A 22,215-nucleotide genomic window follows, 5' to 3' on the forward strand; every position below is an offset into this window, starting at 1 on the left:
TTTTTCCAGCCGGAAAAGGATAGAGTGTGTCACCTTTTCCACATCTAACTTTCATTCTAAATCACAACTTGTTAAGGAGTATAATAAAGGAGGACTAACACAGTTGACTCAAAATTCAAAATTTTGGATGGTTACTGCTCCTGCTGCTGCAATGCTGAAAAAGAGATTAAATTTCAGGTGTCTTTTATTCTTTGGAAGACAAAACATTGGAACAGTAATAAAGGTATTTTGACAAGAATTTCAGAACTGGCTAGAAATTAAAAAGGGATAAAATTACACAGTTGAACTTACAGCAAATGCTTTATGAAAATGACAATGAAATTTGTTAAACTGGCAATATAATTATCCTAGAAGGTAAATGCTATATTCATCAAGGCAAAAGGCATAATAAAGATCTGCTCCTAACAATGTTGAAAATTACATTGCGGAACCGATGTACATTTGCTTCTCTTTCACTTCTCAAAGACTCTAATAGTGATGTCTGTCATAAATGTGAAGATGTTTCTAAAACTGTACATTAACATTTTGAAAACAGCGTCATACACAACTATACAGTTCAATTTTTATTATTTCTTGGACTTCCCAAAGTATGATGTTTCTGAATTTATGTGCTTTATGCTTCAGACCTGTAAACACAGTATACTTCAAAGTTTAGTTATTTGAGTTCTTCACTGATTGTTAATATTTGTTTTTGGTTTAAACCCCTGAGCTATATTATAGACTAGAGTGCTAATCGCCCACTGTTAGAACGAGTCGCTTTGAAGCCACCGGCCGCCATATTGGTACTCCCTATTTCCCCCCAGTAACTAGGGAATATGTGTGCTACAGCAACGAATAACGAGGATTTTCTCATGTTCAGGGGGGTCTTAAAACTTTTAAAATGTCAAATGCCATATACTTTTATGTTATGTTCTAAAACTATCAAGTAATGAGAAAGACATGTGCTGAAATATTTAGCATTTTATTTATTTAAATATATATATAACATTTATAAATATATAAAGAACAATATACAAGAACATATATTTACATATATGTATACATATATTTACATATATGTATACATATATATACATATACACATACTTATATATACATATATATATATATATATATATATATATATATATATATATATATATATATATATATATATATATATATATATATATATATATTTAATATGAATAACATGTAAAATATTTCAGCACCTAATTTCCTAGTAGTTGATAGTGTTAGTACATGCACTGACTGTAGAATTACCTGTGAAACGTTTTCACTCAGCCAGAAAACTGCTTGTTGTTGCAACCAAATCCTGTGGGATTCTGTGAGAGTAGGGAGTAGCAAGATGGCGGCCAGTGACTTCAGTTTTTCTGCAAAATCAGCACTCCAGTGTATAATATAGCTCAGTGCTTTAAACCCTCTTAAAAAACAGATTGTCCTCCTCTGCTCGACTGAACTGTAAAAACAAGACATAAAAATCAAATATTAACTGTAACAAAAATAGAGCTTAACGTTAAAAAACAAAGTAAAACCGTTCCATTACTTTTTGCACCCAGAGTGTCACTGATGCTAGAAAAGAACAGAGTGGTACATCCTGTTAATGTTTTCAACTCTTTGTTGGTGCTGTTAAAACAGTATCTGCTACAGTAAGTGAACCAGAGTGTATAAATAATACCTTCCGCGATTTCTACAAATCTTTATACACACCACAGATAAATCCATCAGAGAAGGATATTAAGCAATTTCTGGATAAAATTACACTTCCTAAATTATCAGATAACCAAAGAATGACACTGGATTCCCCGCTGACAACAGCTGAAACCCAGGAAGCTCTTAAAAGCATGCCTAATAAAAAGGCTCCAGGTCCAGATGGATTCCCCACTGAGTTTTATAAAGAGTTCTGGAATATTCTAGCCCCAACGTTCCACAGAATGTTGCAGGAAATACAGGAAAAAGGTAGATTTCCAGCTAATATGAACTCTGCCACCATCAGCCTTCTGCTCAAGCCAGACAAAGATCCTGTGTTGCCCACTAGTTATCGTCCCATATCCTTAATTAATGTGGATATTAAGATAATCTGTAAATCCTTAGCAAAAAGATTAGACAAAGTAACTCCTCTCATAATACATCCAGATCAAACTGGTTTCATCAGAGGAAGGCAGTCATCCACAAATACACGCCGATTACTTAATTTAATTGATTATTCCTACAGTAAAAACATTAAAACCAATATATTGTCTTTAGACGCAGAAAAAGCATTTGATAGAGTAAATTGGAAATTTTTATTCGCTACTCTTCATAAATTCGGTTTTGGCGATTTATTCATAAACTGGTTAAAAATTCTATACAATTCTCCAACAGCCTGTGTCAGGACAAATAATCAAATATCTTCCAGTTTTTGTCTACAGAGGGGCACCAGGCAAGGATGCCCTCTTTCTCCATCACTTTTTGCCATCTTTATAGAACCTCTAGCAGCAACAATCAGGCAAACAAAAGCTGTAAAAGGTATAAAATGCATGAAAATAGAGCACAAGATTAGTCTGTACGCGGATGATGTATTACTTTATCTCCAGCATTCAAATAATTCTCTTTTACAAGTAATTGCAATACTAGAATCTTTCTCTAAAGTATCAGATTACTCGTTAAACTGGTCTAAATCTACGGTACTGTCAATTAATTGCTCTCTCGAAAACTCCCTAAATTTACAAATGCAATCAGGAAATATTAAATATTTAGGTATTACTGTGTCGAATAAATTAACAGATTTACTTAAACTTAACCATGCCCCACTTTTAAACAGGATAGAAGAGGACCTTGAAAGATGGAAATCGCTTCCAATCACACTTATGGGTAGGGTAGCTTCAATAAAAATGATGGTCCTACCTAGAATTAATTATTTATTTTCAATGGTCCCCAATAAACCATCATCTGACTGGTTTAAATCTCTAGACTCTGCCATTTCTAAATTTCTTTGGAAAGATAAACCCCCACGTATTAGCTTAAAGACAATACAGAAGACTAAAGACAGGGGAGGATTAGATCTGCCTAACTTCCATAACTATTACTTAGCAAATAGGCTACAATACATCTCTAAATGGATAAAAAATAGTCTTTTAGATGAGCCTTGGTTAGATATAGAACAGGAAATGTGCAATAATATCATGATTTCAGATCTGCCGTTTATAAGCTCAAATATAAAACGGCATACATGCTTCAAAAATATCAACATTAGTTCTACTCTGACAGCATGGTGGGAGTTCCTCAAAATGACAAAGTCATCCCTTATCCCATGCAGTCGTACACCTATCTGGAATAACCCTGATATCCTACAAAATAATAAAATGATAAACTTTACATACTGGAAGAATAAAGGTATTAAATATCTGGAACATCTACTTGACGGAACCGAGTTCATCAATTTTGCTAAACTAAATATGCAATATGGCATTAGTAAAAATAAATTCTTGGAATATGAACAACTTAAACCTATAATTAAAAATAAATATAAGCATATTAATGGTGGTTTACAAGTCCCAACTAATATAATAGAGTTCTTAGATTTAACCCCCCCCCCCCCCCAAACTACTGTCTAAATCATACAGGACACTGACTAAAATAGATGATTCGATATCTCTTCCTATAATGAAGTGGGAAAAAGATTTATCAGGCACCTTTGAACAAAATTTCTGGGCTCAGATATGTCTAAGAACTTTCAAATTGACTAGAAACACCAACTTACAACTAATACAATACAAAATCCTTCACAGAGTACACTACACAGGACAAAGATTATTCAAGATGGGGTTGGCACAATCTAATATCTGCCCACACTGCATAGGCAATCATCCTGATAATTATTTTCATGCGTTATGGTTATGCACACCAGTCCAGAGGTTCTGGACACAGATATGTAAGGACTTATCAAAGTGCTTGAGCTGTAAAATTACACCTTCCCCATCAGTTTGCCTGCTCGGTAATTTTGAGGAAAGTCCTCTTAAAAAATAAATAGTTTACATGGTTTTCACTGCTTTATGCATCGCAAAGAAAACTATCCTCATGAATTGGAAAAGTAAACAAAATCTCAGTATCAATCAGTATAGAGATCTTTTGTTGGATCATATTAATCTAGAGACAGCATCTGCTTCCACATCTGATTGGTCTCTTTGGGCTCCTCTGATCAACACCATCACTTAGTGGAATAGGGGGCGGTGGGTTGCTTCCTGCAGGGCGCAGTGGCTGGATGGAGGGGTTCCTGGGGCCCTGGGGGCACTTGGAGTAGGGCGCCTGGTGGATCCGGCTCCGGGGTCTGTTGCCCCCATCTGGGGGGAGTTTGGGAGCCCTACGGGTGGCCAGCTGCGTGTTGACGGACGTGGGTTACTGACCTGGTAGCTGTGCTGCCGCTGGGTGGGGCCGGGGTGGGTCTGGGGGCCTGGGGTCCCTGGGGCGCGCCGCCCTCGGGCGCGGGCCCCCGGCGGGGCCTCGGGGGTCCCGGTTCCGGGGGGTGTGCCGCTTTTGGTGTGGGCCGGCGCGTGCCCGGGTGTCCGCCCCTGCACGGGGCCTCTGGTGCGCTGGGGGGCCTCGGGGCCCGTTGAGCTGGTAGGGGGGCATGGTCATTAACACCTCTGGGCAGATGCTCTTCTCCTTCATTGGATAGGCACTCTGCCAGTGGGGGGAGGGGGGAAGGAGGGGGAGTAGGGACCTACCCAGCCTGGATGTCTACTGTCGAATGTATGGTGAGTTGTTTGAACGTTAGTGTTGGGGAGGGATTAAATCTACGGGTGGGGGGTTGGGGGGGGGGGGGGGGTTGACGTTCTGGTGGGCTTGTGTCCGGCCCCCTGTCCCGGTCCTGGTCCGTGTCGTCTTCCGGTGCGGGTTTCACCTGGGGGGTGGGGTTTGGGATGGCTTGTGCGGGCCGGCTGGCCAGGGTCCCCCCCTCTTATTATTATTATTATTATTATTATTATTATTTATTTATTTATTTAGTTAGTTTAAGTAGGCTTGGTGGGTGGGCTGGGGGGGTTGAGGTGTTGGTCCTGGTGGGTGGTTGGCTGGCGGGCCCTGCGGCCTCTCCCTGGCCCCCGGGCTACGGTGGTGCCGCTGGCGAGGCCCCCTTCTCTGGGTGGGGCTTTCGGGGAGCGGGGGTGCCTATTGGAGTCAGTAGGGGAGCTGGCTCCCTGGGTTGGCTTCCCAGTCATTTGCTCCCCATCCCCGGACTCCTCCCTCTGCCTGCTCCATCACGCCGCCACACATGTAGGTCATGAGGGAGGGGGGCGTTATTGGAGGTTACCACTTTCTGGTGACGCCCCTCTCCCCAATTTTATCATGCATCTTAGACACTTTCACTTCAAACATTTTTCACATCGCACACTCATATAGGCCATGGTAGGGGGGGGGGGGTGGGGGGAAGACGTCTGGGGGGGGGCTTATGTTGTGTGGGCCTCACCTCGGACGGCTCCCTTCACCTCCTCTCCCACTTAGACATTGAGGGTTCTGGGCAGTCACACGGAGGGGGTGCACTGGCAACAGCTACCTTCCGGAAGGGGGGTGGGCTGTGCCGTGCATCCCCTTCGGCGCTCCCAGTTTTTAAACGCACTTGAGAACAACATGCAACAACACAACATTTGAGCAGGCGTAGGGAGGGTCGGGGTCTTCTGCACACCCCCGTTCTCCGATGGCGGCAAGGAGTCTGGGGCCTGGAGGAGGTGCGGGCCACTGTGTCCGGGGTCTTGGCGAGGGGCTGCGGTGTGCAGTCAGCGGCTTGCCAGGTCTGGGGCTGATGCCTCTGCTCCCCCCAGGGGGCGGGGGGCAGGGATGGCAAGGGTAAGGTGGGGGGAGGGAGGGGGTTTATTAGGTATTTAGGGGGAGGGGGGGGCTCTGGCCGGGTGGCTCGTGCGGGTCGTGTTGGCCCGCCCTCTTGGGGGGGCCCGGTCCGGGGGGCGTCTGGTCTGGGGCCGGGGCCGGGGGTCGGGCACAAGCAGTCGTATAGTCGATTTGGGGTGACCCCCCCCCCCCTTTGGTCAGTGTTGGATGTGAGTGTTATGTGGGAATGTGTGTACAGCGCCTATTTTTTATTTTTTTTTTCTCTGTGTGTGGTGAGTGGGGCACAAGGGAGGGATGGGGTGAATGAGTTTTTTTTTTTTTTTTTTTTTTTTCCAGGTATGGGTGTGGTCCGCTCCCTCTCCCAAGAACATCTCAAGTCTCCGATAGGTGCGGAGCCCATCCCCCCACGTCCTGCCCTCCTCCACTTCGTTGGCGGGCGCCTTGGCCCCCTGGCGCATTGGTTGGCTTCGGGTTTGGGGCGGGTTCCCGGGCGTGCGCCGGCCCACTCCTGGCGGCCTCTTCGCGGGGCCTGGCCCCCCGGGGGGCGGCCGGGGCCCTCGTCGCGGGGGAGGGGCGCCCCTGGGGCCTCTGGCCCTCAGGGCCCATGGCCGGGACCACTTCAGCGGGGCTGGCTGCCGGCGGAGCCCACGGGCTCGTCTCCGCGGCTCTTGAGGGCGTCGGCATTGCGGTGGCTGGGGGATTTCCTCGGGGTCGTCTCTGCTCCTTCCTTGGGGGGGGGGGGGGGGGGGTTGCAGATATCCTGTGTCGGCCCCTCCTGGGCGACCTGCTTTAGGGACCCCTTTGGGAGTCCGGGGTTACGGGTCCCCTGACGCCTGCCTCTGTGCTCGGGGAAGGTGGGTCTTCGGTTCTCCACAATCACTATCAAGCTATTTCTGGATAATCTTCACCTAAACTAGTGCACTTTCACATCTCCCACAGGTGCTGGGTCCCAGGTATTAAGTGTTCACTTATATACAGTAATCTTATAATTTATTTATTTATTTTGTGTTTTTTCACTTTCTTTTTTCAAATATCACATTACACATGTCAGCTTACATAATAATATATATGATTTAGCAATGGCATCTAGGTGTTATTCGAGTGTATCTGTTGCTTTATGTCTGTTGGTTGTGCTGTTCTTTTTGTGTCTCTTTCCAGGTGATGGAGCAGACAAAGAAGGTTTTATCATTCTCTCCCTTGTATCTCCTCTTTCTTTCACCTCTACTCTTTTTTTCTTTTCTTTCACTTTTTGTTCTTCCTTTACTCTCCCATTGTCATGTCCATATAATTTGAAATTCTCCTTGCAGGAATCATAATAAAGCTATTTACAAGCATAAATCAAGTGGAGCACTATGGCGAAAGCTGTTTGCTCCACTTGTAAAAGCAAAATCTGTCGAGCTCTATCTGGCATTGAGATATCAATTCCTATTGCCATATTGCTAGACAGGACACTGGGGGAAAAAAATAAAATAAAAAAAAACAGTATCTGCTGTCCCCCTCTTGTGGCTGGGTGACGTTACTGCAGGCAAAGAAACAGAAACCACTTTGTTTGAAGTTTTAATTCAATCCTTGAAAAGTTTGTGTGAAAATATTGTTGTGTTACTGTTACAAGTCATTGATCAATATTGTTTTTGATCCACAAAGAAAACATAGAAAAATAAATTCACACAGGATTCAGTGGCCTTCGGCCTACAGTAAAGTTAAAATAGGTTTTTCCCAAAAGAAAAAAAATTTAAGCAGTTTTTTCAAAAGAGAAATTAATCAAATCCCTCTCATGGAATGATATTAATGACAAGGATGAGTCTCAGTAGAGAGTTTGAATTAAAATAAGTAAATATTAGCTTCAAACAATTTCATCAAATTCAGTGAAAAGTGTGCATTCAATCAAATTTAACGCTTAAGTTGTAGCTTCCTCATTATCCATTCAGCAAGGTGTTCTTCAGGCGTGTTTCTTAGCTTCACTGTGCACAAAGTCTATTATGAGTTTAGCCATTTTTCTTGGCCTCTCCAAAGCAACGGCGTGACCGCAGTCATCCAACAGGTCCACCTGGCAGTGAGGCAGCTCCGTCTGGATCACTGTGGCTCCTGAAACGTCCAGCACCTGAAAGCAGACAGACAAACACCTTCAAGCTGACTTAGTGACAAATTAGGATAAAAAATTGTGTGAAAATTAGCAGAGATTTAATTAAAATCGTCACTGTATAACTTGGTTCAGGGTCAATTTTTTATATGTGTTCTGATTTTTGTAAATATGATAATTTAATGTGTTGGGTTGCATTTTTCCAGGACCCTCTGTACATTTTAAATAAAATTTCTGCAGGCAGATTTATTTACCTGGTCGTGCTTCCCCCAGATGACCTGCAGGGGTGCTGTGATCTGATGAAGGTGTTCCTGCAGCGAGTGGCGAGACTTCTCACCCACGATCTCCTTGAATGCTAAACAAACATATTTCCACATATTAATCCAACACAGAAACAAAGCAGTTAAAGCCGTCAGAAACTTTCAGAAAAATAATATACCAAGGACCTTAATAAAGTGAATAATTGTTCAGATTCACTTGAAAAACCATAAACCTGAATGAGCCTGTTGGATCCCACTTTAGGGGTAAATATAGCTTAATATCATCAGCATATCATTAAATATTAAAGTAGAGACATGGAGAAAAATCTCCCTTTTATTGGTATGCTAACTATTAACACCAACTGCTGATATCTTTTCTGTGGATTTCTTTTTACTTCATACTAGTTTGCTGTTACACAATGATAATGGAAACACAGTTTTTCACATTTCTATCAACAAATCTTACATACAGGGAGTTTAGCGAATGACAAAAGCACATTTTAGCAACTTTTTTCTACAATGAGGCTTTATTCTGAAGTGTTGTTAAAATAGCTTAAACCTCAGGAACGAAGACTGACCTTCTCTGTAAAAGTCGTTGTTTGGGATCCTGTTGGCCAGGAGACCCCGCATGACCTGACAAATCAATCAGACACATCATCAACATTTCTCTGGACTAAAACTCAGAGGAAGCTGCTTTCAGAACCAGCTGATCTCAGTTCTGTACCTGCTGGGAGAGGTTGGGAGGCTTGTGACAGCACAGCTTCAGCATGGTCTCCAGCTCCTGAGGAGTGGTGGGGATGAGAGGGTTGGACTCCTCCTCTTTGTTTTTCTCCAGCTCCCTCAGATGGCTGATGAACTCAGACTCTTTCGGATAAACCAGACCTGAGGGGAAGAGATGAAGAAGAGCATCTGTAACACCTATGCTCCGTAAAGCACCAGTTTATACAAAACTCAAAGTATTTAACACTCATGACTTAAAATGAGGCTTAAACTACATGAAGATGCAGCCACAGGCCTAAAAACCCAAAGGCCTTCAGAAGGCCTGAAAACATTGATCGAGATCACCTTAAAGTAGGGGTGTCAAACATACGGCCCGCAGGCCGGATACGGCCCGCCGAACAATTTAGTCAGACCCTGTGGCTAAATGAATTATCATTATTTAAAAAAAAAAATGTTTTTTCTTTTTTCTTTTTTGCAGTGTCCTGTCTGGCAATGTGGCAATAAGAATTGTTGTCTTAATGCCAAAAAAACCTCATCAGATTTGACTTTCACAAGTGGAGCAGTACTGCTTTTGCCATAGTGCTCGGCTTGATTTATGAATGTGAATAGTTTTATTATGATTCTTGCGGGGATTATCTCAAATGATATGGACACTACAATGGGAAAGTAGGAGAGGAAAGGAAGAACAAGAAGAAAAAAAACAAAAGCTGAAAGAAAGAGGAGATAAAAGGAAGAGAATGATAACAATTATTGAAAAAACCATGTACTTCGTTTAATTGAAAATGTGCAGTTCCTATATTGTCCACGAGGGGCGCTGTGTTTTAATTAGCAGATTAAGCTTCAGGTGTGGAAAAATTTTAATCATTTCTTAATTTTTATCTGTTTGATGTATTTTGTCATGTAGGACAGTGTTTTCAAGTTCCAAAAAATCTGAATACATATTTTTTAACATTGTATAATCACTGTGATCAGTTCTTATGCATAATGCACAAGTAAATGTTTAACTGAGTAAAAGTATTGTTGAAATTGTACATACTTTTCTTAAAAACGCTAAGGTTATTCATGATATATTGTGTAAAAGTAAAATTAATTTAATATAAAAATCAACAACAAGTCCACATTTATTAGTTCTATTTAATCTTGCAATGAGTTTACTTGTGTGGCCCTCTTGAGATCAGATTAAGCTGAATGTGGCCCCTCAACCAAAATGAGTTTGACACCCCTGCCTTAAAGGATCACAAGACACTCTGACGGCTGCAGTTTACCTGCTGGACACACCAAGGTGAGGCTGCAGAGGTCAGACGGGTAACGAGCGGCGTACACGCCTGCAACGTTCCCCCCCATGGAAGTGCCGACCAGGTGGAAGGGTGTTTTATCCAGACCGATACTCTGCACAAACTGCTCAGACACAGAACAAACACACAGATGGTCACTTTCAACATGTTGGTTTCCTATTGTTTTCTGTGTAAATGCCATCTAATTACTTAAGTATTGTATGGACCGGGTCGGGTCCAGGTTCTTTGGTGGATACAAGCTTTCATGAAGGTCGGTTCTGTCTGTGTCATCAAACTAAGCACCGCTTCCCTGGCAGCATTGCTTCCTGGTAAGGATCCAACATTAGAGACTGATAAACCAATCAGAAGCTGACTTTAGGACCTTTAAACCAATGAGGTGAAGGGAGACTAAAGTTTGCAGTGGCAATAAGGAAGTAAATACGTCTCCTTACGCTCTGCGCAGGTCGAGGTTTAACATAAACAAAGTCTCATACCTGACGTAGCCCACCTGGGTGTTACACAGTGGTGGGAACAATCGCATTAATATGAAAATAGATCGTTGCAAGGCAAACGTTTTGTTAGTCACATTATCATTCAAGCTAAGTTCAGAAATTGTTTGCAACTGTTTGTCATCATTGGATTATTGAAACTGTTTGTTTCAATAATCCAAAACCACAGTCTGGGCAGCAGACATGTTGATGTGCCCCTGGGCAAGGCACTCAACCCCAAATTGTCTACCGAGCTGCGACTCGGTGTATGGGGAGTGTTGGCCTAGTGGTTAGAGCAGCGCGCTTGCACTCAGAGAAGGATGCAAGTACCCGGTTTGATCCCCAGAGCCAGCACCCTTAACCCCAGATTGCTCCCCAGGCGCTGCACAGTGGCAGCCCACTGCTCCCCAAGGATGATGGGTTAAATGCAGAAGTGAATTTCTCCACTGTGAGATCAATAAAGTTTAATTATTATTATATTTTTAAAACACGTGGAGCTGAACGGCGTAGCTTCCGCTAGCATTTTGATACCACGTCATTGCCGATGTGATTTCGAGTGTTTTTTTTATGGTTATAACAAACGTCATATCCACACGGATATGACGTGAATATCCACTGAGGGGATATTGATGTGTTATGCCATCGCGTCATGGCAAAATTCAGATTGAATTTTGAACAACATGTTACCGGAGGACAAATAAAATGGGAGTTGTGAGCAGAGGAATTTCCCACGTCTCAGCAGGGTGCGATCAGTGCTAAAAAGCTTGCTCCCACAGACTACACCCCTCAGTTTCTTCTACACATTCTTACTGAGACGTGGAGGATACCCCCCCCCCCCCTCACGTGGCGCTCAGTCTCTTCACTCCTTCTTCCTGAGACTCCCAAGGAGAGAGAGTCCGTCCTTGATAAGCCAGCCATGCCACATGGGACTCACAATCTACTTCTGCTCATGAGGCCCCATGAGGCCCCATGAGGCCCCAGCCACCATGGGGCCTCATGGGGCCTCATGGGGCCCGAAAGACCCACAAGCTGAGTAAAAATTAGCCTCTCTGAAACTCAGTTCCTGCTGGCATCGGAGAAACTGTAAAAGTCTCTCACTTCTGCTTAAAACAGATGCCGAAGTGAAGGAATCTGTCTATGCCAGCTTTGATTTGCTTCCTCAGCGTACTCCAGATGGAGCTGAAAAGCCGGCACAGGACCCACTTTCCCAAGCCGAGGGCAAAATCTGCTGAAATCGCCTGCTGCATACCGGGGCTGCAGGGCCTCGGACCGGCCGATCCCCACAGCGATGCGGAAGCCCGCTGCTGAAAGAATCAACGGTTTCTCTGGACCGCTGCTCTTCCTGTAAGGTATGATCGCATTAATGAAGTCAAGCGTCCCTAAAGTTAATGATTGTACTGAGCAAATAATTATTTAAAATGCTATTTCCTGTAAGTCTGGATTTGCATTGTGAATGGGTTGAACCACATACCAAATGTTGTTCTAAATTAGTTAAGCTGATTTAACTCTATTCCATGTTCTTTAAGTCAGATCTGCAGTGAACCAGGATTCACTTAATTATTCTGATGATTATCAACCATATTTATTTGTCTTCTGTGTTCTTTTACATGTACATAGTTCCTTAGCTTCTTTTTATCTTAATTTTGCTTATTAGTTTAATTAAGTTTCACTAGCCTAGTAGAGAGGATTTGTTGATTGTAATATAGCGTTAATTCAGATAAATAGCTTTATATAGTGATGTTCTCTGGATGTTCATTTATTTCTGTTATTAATTTCTTGAACTGGAAAAGAAGTTGTCACTCATTTATTCTATATGTGCGCAGAGTTTGCTGTTAAAAAACGGCGGTGCTCGACTTATTCCTTTCAACTATTGTCCTGATATCAGCTTAAGAGCTAATATTCACCCGACAATACCTAACAGACAGAGAGTTATTTATTAAACGTTAAATAACTTTTAAACAGTGTATAATTGCACAACACCTATATCTCCAGGTTTAATTTTGTTCGAGGGATTGTTCTATTGCGTCAGCGCGGCTATGGCTGGAAAGTATAAGAATCGTCTTTTTGCCCTCCAACGTTGTGCTTCTGTGTGAAATACCCTGATGTAAACAATATCATTCAATCCTTCAAACACGAGAACCCAACGCGGCTGCAGAAGTCTTTGATATAAACTAAACGTTACAACAACCTGAAGGGTTAAATTCATTCTGTTATGAAAAAATTGCTTCATTCTGGCTAAATTATGACATTCATCTGGTCGGCAGAAACAGGCAGGGGAGCAAAGAGTCTTCACGAAACAGTGGCTCCTGTTACATGAGTGAACTTCACATTAAATCAAGTCATGGTTTTAATTAAGGTGTTAAAAGAAGGGAAACTTCTTTGGGAAACAGTATTGATACTTTTGGTTTATTTGTATTATGAGTTTTAGTGATGAGGGTGCTTTTTGTACCTCAGTTTATTTCCACGTCTCCAGTTTTTCTGTATGATTATTCAGCCACTAACTTTTAGTATCACTACGCCTACTCTTCACATCCTTTGCCTGTTTTTTTTTTTGTTTTGCTATCAAGTTGTTCCACCAGTACATGGTTTGACGGCTCGATCTGAAGGGAGATTAAAAAAGCTTCTCCTATTGTGCCAACCTGATGGATCCGGTTGGCCTGACCCAGGATGCTATAATCTTCTGCACCAGTCCGACTCGTCCCTTCATGTCCAGGCATGTCCACACAAACCAGATGCTGGTTTTTAGGGAGGTGCTGGAAGGAAACACACAAATAATGAAAATGTTCAGTCCTGCTATTGTCTTAAAGTGAAGAAGAACTTGTGACATTTTACTTTGTGTTTTTTTTCCCATCAAAAACTGTCACAGAATGCAGAAACCGAGTTTAAATTATTATAACACCCATGACAAGATGGAGAGACATCAGCGATGACCTTAGAGGAGCAACTATTGCTCCCCATCAACCTGGGAAGAGTTATCAGGTCCAGATCATCTGAGGTCCATCATCCTGCAGAGAGGAAGATCATAACCAGAACATCTCAGCTGCTTCTAGCCTTCCCAGGATGGACGTCCAGAAGGTTCAGCCCAAAGTCAGAGCGTGAAGCTCAGAGAAATGACCAGAACCCCAGGAGGTCCACCTCAGACTCTACAGGCCTCAGTTAGCAGGTTAAAGGTCAAAAGTCTTGGCCCTGAACCAGACTGCTTGGAAGGGTTGAAGGAGAAAATCTGTTCTCTCTAGAACCAAGATGGCTGCTGGACTGAGGTTAGCAGAGCTGCATCTGGATGAAGGACCAGACTTCTGCGACAACGTCCTCTGGACAGATGAGACTAAAGAAGAAATCCATCCATCAGCTTCTAATTATCTGAGATTGGCTCGTGAAACAGCATGTCCAGGAGGGAACCACAGACGACCATTTTCCCAGTTCTCCTCCAAGTGGGACGAGGACAGAAAACCTCCAAAGGGAGTTGCTCAGAGAGCATCCTAACCAGAGGTCCAAACCACCTCAACTGGCTCCGTTTAAAGCAGAGAAGCAGCAGCTCTACTTTGAAACTCCCCCAGATTACAGAGCTCCTAGTTGAAGGTCAGAACCTTGACAGACTTGTAAATTGAGAGCTTTGTTTCTTGGCTGAGCTCGTTCTTCACCACAACAGATCAGAGCACGGTCCACATTACAGGAGATGAAGCCCGGTCTGCAGAAGAATCCCTGATCCGCCTGTCCACCTACCGCTCCATCCCATCATCACCAGTAAACAAGACATCAAGATACTTAAACTCCTCCTCAGGAGACATAGAGTAGACATGTTGGACTCTCTGCACCGTTTTTGTAGAAACCAAACAGATCAAGAAAAACACCTTCTGCAAACTGTCGGTGGTGGAGGGTTAACGCTCCACTCTTGTTTTGCGGACTCAGGATCTGAGTACCTAGCAGTCATGAAATTATTGCTAAACTGGATCATCAAAGGTTGCCCTTTGTCACCGATTCTGTTCATAACTTTTATGGACAGAATTTCTAGGCGCAGCCCAGGTGTTGAGGGGATCCGCTTTGGTGGCCTTAGGATTGCGTCTCTGCTATTCGCGGATGACGTGGTCCTATTGGCTTCATCAGGGCGTGATCTACAGCTCTCACTGGAGCGGTTCACAGCCGAGTGCAAAGCGGCCGGGATGAAAATCAGTGCCTCCAAATCCGAGACCATGGTCTTGAACCGGAAAAGGGTAGAGTGCCTTCTCCGGGTTGGGGAGGATGTGCTGCCCCTAGTGGAGGAGTTCAAGTATCTTGGGGTCTTGTTCACGAATGAGGGGAAGATGGAGCGGTAGATCGACAGGCGGATTGGTGCAGCGTCTGCTGTGAAGCGGGCACTGTACCGATCCGTTGTGGTGAAGAGAGAGCTGAGCCAAAAGGCGAAGCTCTCGATTTACCGGTCGATCTACGTTCCTACCCTCATCTATGGTCACGAGCTTTGGGTCGTGACCGAAAGAAGGAGATCCCGGATCCAAGCGGCTGAAATGAGTTTTCTCCGTAGTGTGTCTGGGCTCTCCCTTAGAGATAGGGTGAGGAGCTCAGTCATCCGGGGAGGACTCAGAGTAGAGCCGCTGCTCCTCCACGTCCAGAGGAGCCAGTTGAGGTGGCTCGGGCATCTGGTCAGGATGCCTCCTGGACGCCTCCCTGGTGAGGTGTTCCGGGCACGTCCCACCGGGAGGAGGCCCAGGGGAAGACCCAGGACACGCTGGAGGGACTATGTCTCTCTGCTGGGAACGCCTTGGGATTCCTCCTGAGGAGCTGGCCCAGGTGGCCGGGGAGAGGGACGTCTGGGCCTCCCTACTGAAGCTGCTACCCCCGCGACCCGACCCCGGATAAGAGGAAGACAATGGATAGATGGATGGATGGATGGATGGATGGATGGATGGATGGATGGATGGATGATCAACAGGATGATGAACACAGCAGCAAACGCACAACAGAACGGCTGAAAAGGACAATTACCAAAATGTTCCAGTCAGAGTTCAGGCATCAGACCTCAGTTATCTAATGTCTTGAGTATTTCCTTATTTTCTAAATGTGTGTGTAGTAGAAGTGATGTTTATTACAGTGATGACAGGCAGCCACATGTCCTTGGTTGCGCCAAACCCATGCATCAGCAGCAGAGACGGTGTGGCGCCTCCTGGTGTCCCGCGGCTGGAATAGCAGAAGCGATAACGTCCGACGTGAGCGTAACGGACCACCATCCCCTGCCTGCGGCGTAAGTACCTGATGAGGAATAACAGCAGGTTAAATCTGGCAGCCATGTTCAAACCTGGTCCAGCATCTCCTTCTAAACAGCCAAGCTTTCCTCTAATGATCTAATCTTCTAATCTGGTCTTGATCAACAGTTCCTCAGTCCTTCAAACGTTCTCGACGCTCTTCATTGGACTTTGATTGCTTTTCTTTGTTCAGTATCTGCACATGTCATCATTATATGTGCATGCATCAGGTCATCTGAGTTTGATTGCAGCTGCTGAGTGGATCCAAACTAAAGCTGTTATTTACCAGAGGATGCTGGTTAGAAACCCTGCAGCCACAGATCTGCCTGCCAGCAACACAGTCAGGGCAATTTATTAAACTCATTGCTGCTAAAAACAACCAGAACAAACAGTCATTTGAAATGTAATTTCATAAATCGTTACAAAATGAAGCAGCTGAATATTTTTTACATCAAAGAGTGTCCTTGTAAAAAGCGATATTACATAAAACTGAACAAGAAAGATGTCTTTAGGAACTAGAACACAGCATGAAATTGTGATTGTGGTGATAAACTGATACAGGATGAGTAAAAAATATTTATCTCATGAAAGAGAAAAGCTGTTCATGTTTCTTGTGTTTCAGTCATTATTACACCTTTGTAGCAATATTTCTGTACGTTCTCACTGTGATTCCCTGATAGTTCTTCACCATCTCTGTTCAGCCTATCATTGGTCCAGATGTTCACCTGTTTAACACCTGAACCATGGGTCACATGACTCTCATCCCTCAGCATCTCATTTCATTTATTTGTCTGGATGTAAACAGAGAAGCAAGTCAAGATTAAGTAGAAGTTAACTAACATATTATTTCCCCTCAACCATGAATCTGCTCTGATCTAAACATCCCATAATATCTCCAGCTGCAGGTTCAGGCTGGTTCTGCTGGACGGAGAACCAGCAGAACCAGCCTCTAACAGGTTCTCCTCCAGGATGGTCCTGATTTAGCTCCATCCATCTTCCATCATGTCTGACCTGCTTCCCACAGCATGATGCTGCCTCCACCGTGTGTTACAGAGTGTTTGAGATGGTGTCCATCATCGATGGTTCTCCACCAGACGAGAGGTTTGTATGTAGTCCAAAAACTGTGGTTGTTGTCTCCTCTGATCATAGCAGCTCTTCTTCCTCATATTTGCAGAGTCTCCTGCAAGGCTTGTAAAGAAAAATGCAAACAGGACCTTATGATTTCTTTGTTGTCCAGTGGACAGATCCTCCACCTGAGCTGCTGATCTCTGCAGCTCCTCCAGAGCCACCATGGTCCTCCTGCTTCTCTCCTGGTCCAGCCTGTCAGTCCAGGTGGACGTCCATGTCCTGGTAGGTCTGCAGGTGGTCCATCCTCTCTCCAGGTCCACATGATGATCAGAACTCTGGGAGGTTCTGTAGAACCTGACCTGCTGTAAACTGGACCAGAACTTCCTCCCTGACCCGTCTGCTGGGTTCCCTGGTCTCCATGATGCAGAAGGTTCCATTATGTTCTCTTAAGATCCTCTGAGGCCAGGACTGAAATATTATATATGGAATATAATAATAACTACTTCCTAAATATGTAGATTCTGGAGGGAAATTGTTTCTATGGAATAATTTAATCTATTGAAGGGTATTAGCGTAAAATAACCACACTTTTCAGATTTATATTTGTAAAAAAGAAAAAGTTGGAAAACTATTTATTAACTTCTTGCCACCTATCAGTTGTTCATTACTTTGTGTTAGTCGGTCACATAAGTTGTGACGTTGCAAAATGTGACAAAGTTAATGATAAAAACAGGGAGCCATGAAAGGTGTATATTAATAAGCTCGACAAAGTTTCATCGCCTTGTTTTTTATGTGTTTTAATTGATGACAATTATTACTGGGAGAGAACAGGTTGGTTCAGGCTGCAAAAAATGTAAAACTAAGAAGCTTTGTTCAAAACTCTATTTTGCTAACCTTGTGCTAGTTTAATTTATCTTTATTTAACATGTTGCATTGATCAGGAGTGAAGGCCTAGATATTATCATGTCTGAATTACATCCTGCTGCTTAAAAAGCAATTTGTTACGTTAGCAATTTACTGTGGAACAAAAGCTCCAAGTGCTTCTTTATTTCCTAATTATTGTATAAATGATCTCCAAACCTCCCCAACTGACTCCTTTCAATCCAGAGAAGCAACGGCTCAACTTTGAAGTTTGATCTGCGATATCTGAACTATTTCAGCTCTAAGGTTCCTTCATCCATGACTTAACTTGTTAATCATGTGGCCAAGCTGCTGAAAACTAAACTCCTGACCCACACAGTGTGTTTTTAATGAGGTCCTGCAGGCAGCAGGACTTCTGCTTCTGTTGTAAATATTCCCAAACTTCCATTTTTTCTGCCATTAAGACAAATATTACGGATATGAAACATGTTAAAGTTCAACAGATTTAAAGCTTATCCAGGACTTGACCCGGCTGCTTTAGTTTTATGCAGGACAAAGTCCAAAGAAAAAGGAACACCTGAGATCTGACCTTTCACACATTTAATTATTTCTCCAGGAGGGAAATGGTCCTATTGAACGTGAGGTATAAATGGAAACGTGTTCTGTGTGTGTTTACCAGTTATAGGCCTTCAGGAGAACTCCGGGCCAGAACACATAGGAGGTAACGAAGACGAGAACAGGAAGAAACACGATCCCTCCTGTTAGCATTAAGGTTTTAGCCACGCTGAGCTCCATCCCTGCTGCAGACGCCTGGGGGAACAAGGTAAGCTGGTCAGTTCGTTTTCTCCTCTTTATTCATCTGTATTAAATAAAAACTAAACTCAGCAGAAATTAAAATGTGTTAAACTAAAACATTACAAGCAGAGCAGGTCTGTTTCATTCAAGAGAAATGTAGTTAAGTTAACTAAAATAACAGGAAACGCTCTGCTGCTGATAAACATCCACCTTACACAACAGTTCCCAAACCAGAGCTTAATAAACCAAATCCTGGCTGGAAAACTGCATTTTTATTATTATCTTTGTCTGAGATCTAAATTTGTCTGATGATCTGAAAATTCTAATTTAGATTAAAGAGTAGAAACAGAATAAATCGTTAAGACGTCCAGAAACCCCCCAAAAAAGGTAGTCAGAAACACACGAGTACTAAAAGAGGTTCTGATGGCTTATTAGAACTTTAGAACAACTTTCTAAAGTTACTGCAGTCTAAATTCCTCTTTGTTCCCACAGACTGAAGAACTGGACCATCCTGAAGCAAGACTCATCAGGCGAACACTATAATTTATCAATACAGCATCTTTCCAGGTCTTTATTTTGGTACGTTTAAGTCTATAAATTATTTTGTTGCAAGGAAAGAAACCGTTTACCTTATAAACTATATAGTGTTAGTTGTTGCTGTATATTATATTCTCCATCTGAGGATAAAAATCATCACATTAGATGTGACTGATACATGCCTGTGTTTTTCAATAAAAGTCATCAAATATTATAACATTATATAAGGTCATATAATATTATCATTATTATCCATATTCAGATGCTTTATTGTTAAGTGTTATACATTACATGAAGCTACAGGTAGTTAGAGCTGTTGAAAGCAGTTATTAGAAAATAGATGAACAGATGATTCATACAGACACTATATGTACGTCACAGAGGAAACATACATAGATATGAATAAAGGAATTAATAAATGGAACAGCCAGCAGCACGCTCACTTACAGTGTTGACACCATGCTACCATTATTCCAGGCTCTTCTTCATTCCTTCAGATCTCTGTAAACATTTATCTGGCTTATTTAGATTAAAGGTGTTAAATTTTAGCTCCTACTTTGAGAGTCGTTCCTTTCAAAATAAGTTTTATTATTAAGGGTGATCACTTCTGGGGGGAAGAGCTGGGCTACGCCAAGGTGTCTAACCACCAACATGAGAATTATCCCTGTTTCTAAGTGGAAAGGAGAATAATTTAGGTTTACATGCACTTTATTTCAGTGTTAATACAGTATTGTAATGATTTTATTTTTGTACTCCATACCAATTTTTAATTGCTCAAATATATTAATACATGGACTGGTATAAAATGGCTGTTCATACTGACAAAAATAAATAAATATCTAAAATCTAGTCTAAAATAATTGCGTGTAAGTGTTCTTATTACAAAATAAAACAATATTTAATTATTTAAATCAATATCCAATTGATTTAGGATCATATTAAATTATACGGTTCTTAACAGTATCGAGCCCTAACCTGTGTCCCCATTATATGGATGGATGAGGAAATGTTTTTGACATCATAGTGCATCTGAACTTTATAAAACAGGAAAATCTGATTAAAGGATGTTAAATTTCAGCTGACATACCGTACTTTCTGAAAATAAGTGTTGTAGCAGTTTCGAGAAGCACAAAAAGGAAGCTTTTAAAAAGAAGAAAGCTGTTACACCAAACGGCACAGAGACAAGCCTCCAAACATCTGGAATAAAGTTCTTAGGACTGAGAAGATCCAAATTAAACTACATGATCACAGTCGGCCTGTGTCTACGGCAGCAGGGGACAGTGAAGGTTCTGGAGGGACCGGCTCAGTCTCTGGACACCACAGCAGGACAATAATTAGGAGGAAGAGGAGATCCTGTTCCAAGGAGGATGGACAGCTTCACCATCTGGATCAGGAAGTTTCTCCTCAACAACCACAACAGACTTCAAGCTGCCTTTAAAGGGACGATGTTGGAAGTTGGGTCATTTCTGTTCTGATATAAAACGTGTTTTTTTAGAATGAATGAATTCACTCAAATAGTAATAAATAACCCTGCGCAAAAGAAAAGCTCTATAAAATGTTTTTTTTTATATCAGAACCGGAAAATGGAAACAACAAATAAAAGGCAACTCTGCTGGAGTATGTAAACTTATGAGCCCAACTGTAATAAGACAGATAAAAGTAGAGGAGCTAAAATATAGATTTGATTTAAAACGGTTCTGCTATAAGCTGCTATAAACTGAAGGATATTATGAGTTAACAGGAAACGTTGCTCTAATTTCATGTATTTCGCTTTTATAACAGCCTCATTCACGTTAAAGTTAATTCCCTTCAACCAATAGGAAGCCCAAAATATGCTGAATAATGCCGGTTACATAAACACAGAACAGAGGAAGACAGAAACCGTTGGGACCTCAAACATCACCTGCATAAAACTCACCTGAATAAAATCCACCTGTCTGGCAGCACAAGAACCGTACCTGTCCGGCTCTTCCTGGTTCTATCTACCATTCAACCTTCCCTCTCCGACGTTCTCCTCTTTCACCCAAATTACGCAACCATGAGCCTCACGCAGCCTTTCATCCGCATTTAAAGAGAAACCGCCGTGATGCGTTCACGGACCGTCAGAATAAACCAGCGCCTCTGTTTAGAGGTCAGAAATTAGGCTCCACCAGAGGGCGCCACCTCCTCCACTTACTGATATTTGTTCAGTGGGTTATGTACGCAGACGCCTCATTACGTGCTGCAGCGCATCCTGCGTCGCCGCCATCTTGGGTGGGTCTCTCCTTCTCAAGGCTGTCTTAGGAGCCAATGGGAGTAAACTGAGAGGCAGCAACTTTATCCGTATTTTCTGCAGTTTACGGTTGTACTAACCGGGAATAACTATGATGATGAGTTTTTACTTGGTGAAAATGATGCAGAATCCTAACAGACGGACCATAATTTTATGCTTATTAATCTGTTCTTGATATATTTCACCAACTAAGGCTGAATCACGTTGCCAAATTAAGTACCATTAGTTACAAACAGTGTTGTATAAAGTACTGAAATCTCAGAGTCAAGTAAAAGTATAAGTACCTCTCTAAAATATGACTTTGGTAAAAGTCCAAGTCACTGATTGAAATGTTACTTGAGTAAAAGTCTTAAAGTATCTGAAATGTCTTGTACTTAAGTATGACAATTACTGTAAAAATAGATGTACTCAAGTAATATAATAAAAGGTGTAAGTAAAAAGTAAAACAAAGCAAATGCAGTTTGAAAGACATTTTTTAGATTTTGGTAAACTTAGAAAGTCAAATTCACTTAAAATAACAAACAACCAAGTGCAGGAGAAATTTAGACCAAGTTTCAATAGAAAATACAACCTTTTTGTGAGCTTTCAGTTTTCCTTCTTCAAGTCAGTGCTATGCACTTTAAAATTGTACACAACCAAGTGCAGGCAAAATTTAGACCAGGGGGTGTATACTAAGAACATGGTTTAGTTACTCTTTTTGTAACGAGTAACTAAAGCAAACATTGAAAATGTATTGAAGTAAAAGTATGCAATTAAGTTCAGAAATATAGTGAAGTAAAAGTTATCAAAAAATTGTATAC

General features: G+C 42.3%; 2 protein-coding genes across 2 annotated transcripts in view; both read right to left on the bottom strand.

Moving 5' to 3' along the window:
- Positions 1-22,215, bottom strand: part of LOC118567221 (nuclear factor 7, brain-like) — a 511,141-nt gene that overhangs the window by 426,302 nt on the left and 62,624 nt on the right. The gene's annotated exons all lie outside the window — the stretch shown is intronic.
- On the bottom strand, positions 7,368-21,187 carry LOC105922627 (monoacylglycerol lipase abhd6-A). The gene is made up of 9 exons (XM_036151809.1): positions 21,062-21,187; positions 18,488-18,621; positions 15,730-15,889; positions 13,285-13,398; positions 10,149-10,281; positions 8,888-9,045; positions 8,742-8,796; positions 8,158-8,258; positions 7,368-7,924 (listed from the first exon to the last, which is right to left on the bottom strand). Exons 2-9 carry the CDS (start codon positions 18,604-18,606, stop codon positions 7,763-7,765), a joined length of 1,002 nt encoding a protein of 333 aa, XP_036007702.1. The 5' UTR covers positions 18,607-18,621; positions 21,062-21,187; the 3' UTR covers positions 7,368-7,762.

The sequence above is a fragment of the Fundulus heteroclitus genome, chromosome 20, assembly GCF_011125445.2.
Source record: "Fundulus heteroclitus isolate FHET01 chromosome 20, MU-UCD_Fhet_4.1, whole genome shotgun sequence".
NCBI lineage: Eukaryota > Metazoa > Chordata > Actinopteri > Cyprinodontiformes > Fundulidae > Fundulus > Fundulus heteroclitus.

Bases quoted from the DNA above. Each gene is read 5' to 3' on its own strand.
- LOC105922627 (XM_036151809.1), bottom strand. From the start codon at position 18,606: ATGGAGCTCAGCGTGGCTAAAACCTTAATGCTAACAGGAGGGATCGTG. The intron at 9,046-10,148 runs GTAAACTGCAGC...TCTTCCCCTCAG, and splicing joins CACCTTGGTGTGTCCAGCAG to GTCTGGTTTATCCGAAAGAG. The intron at 8,259-8,741 runs GTCAGTCTTCGT...ATGTTTGTTTAG, and splicing joins CAACGACTTTTACAGAGAAG to CATTCAAGGAGATCGTGGGT.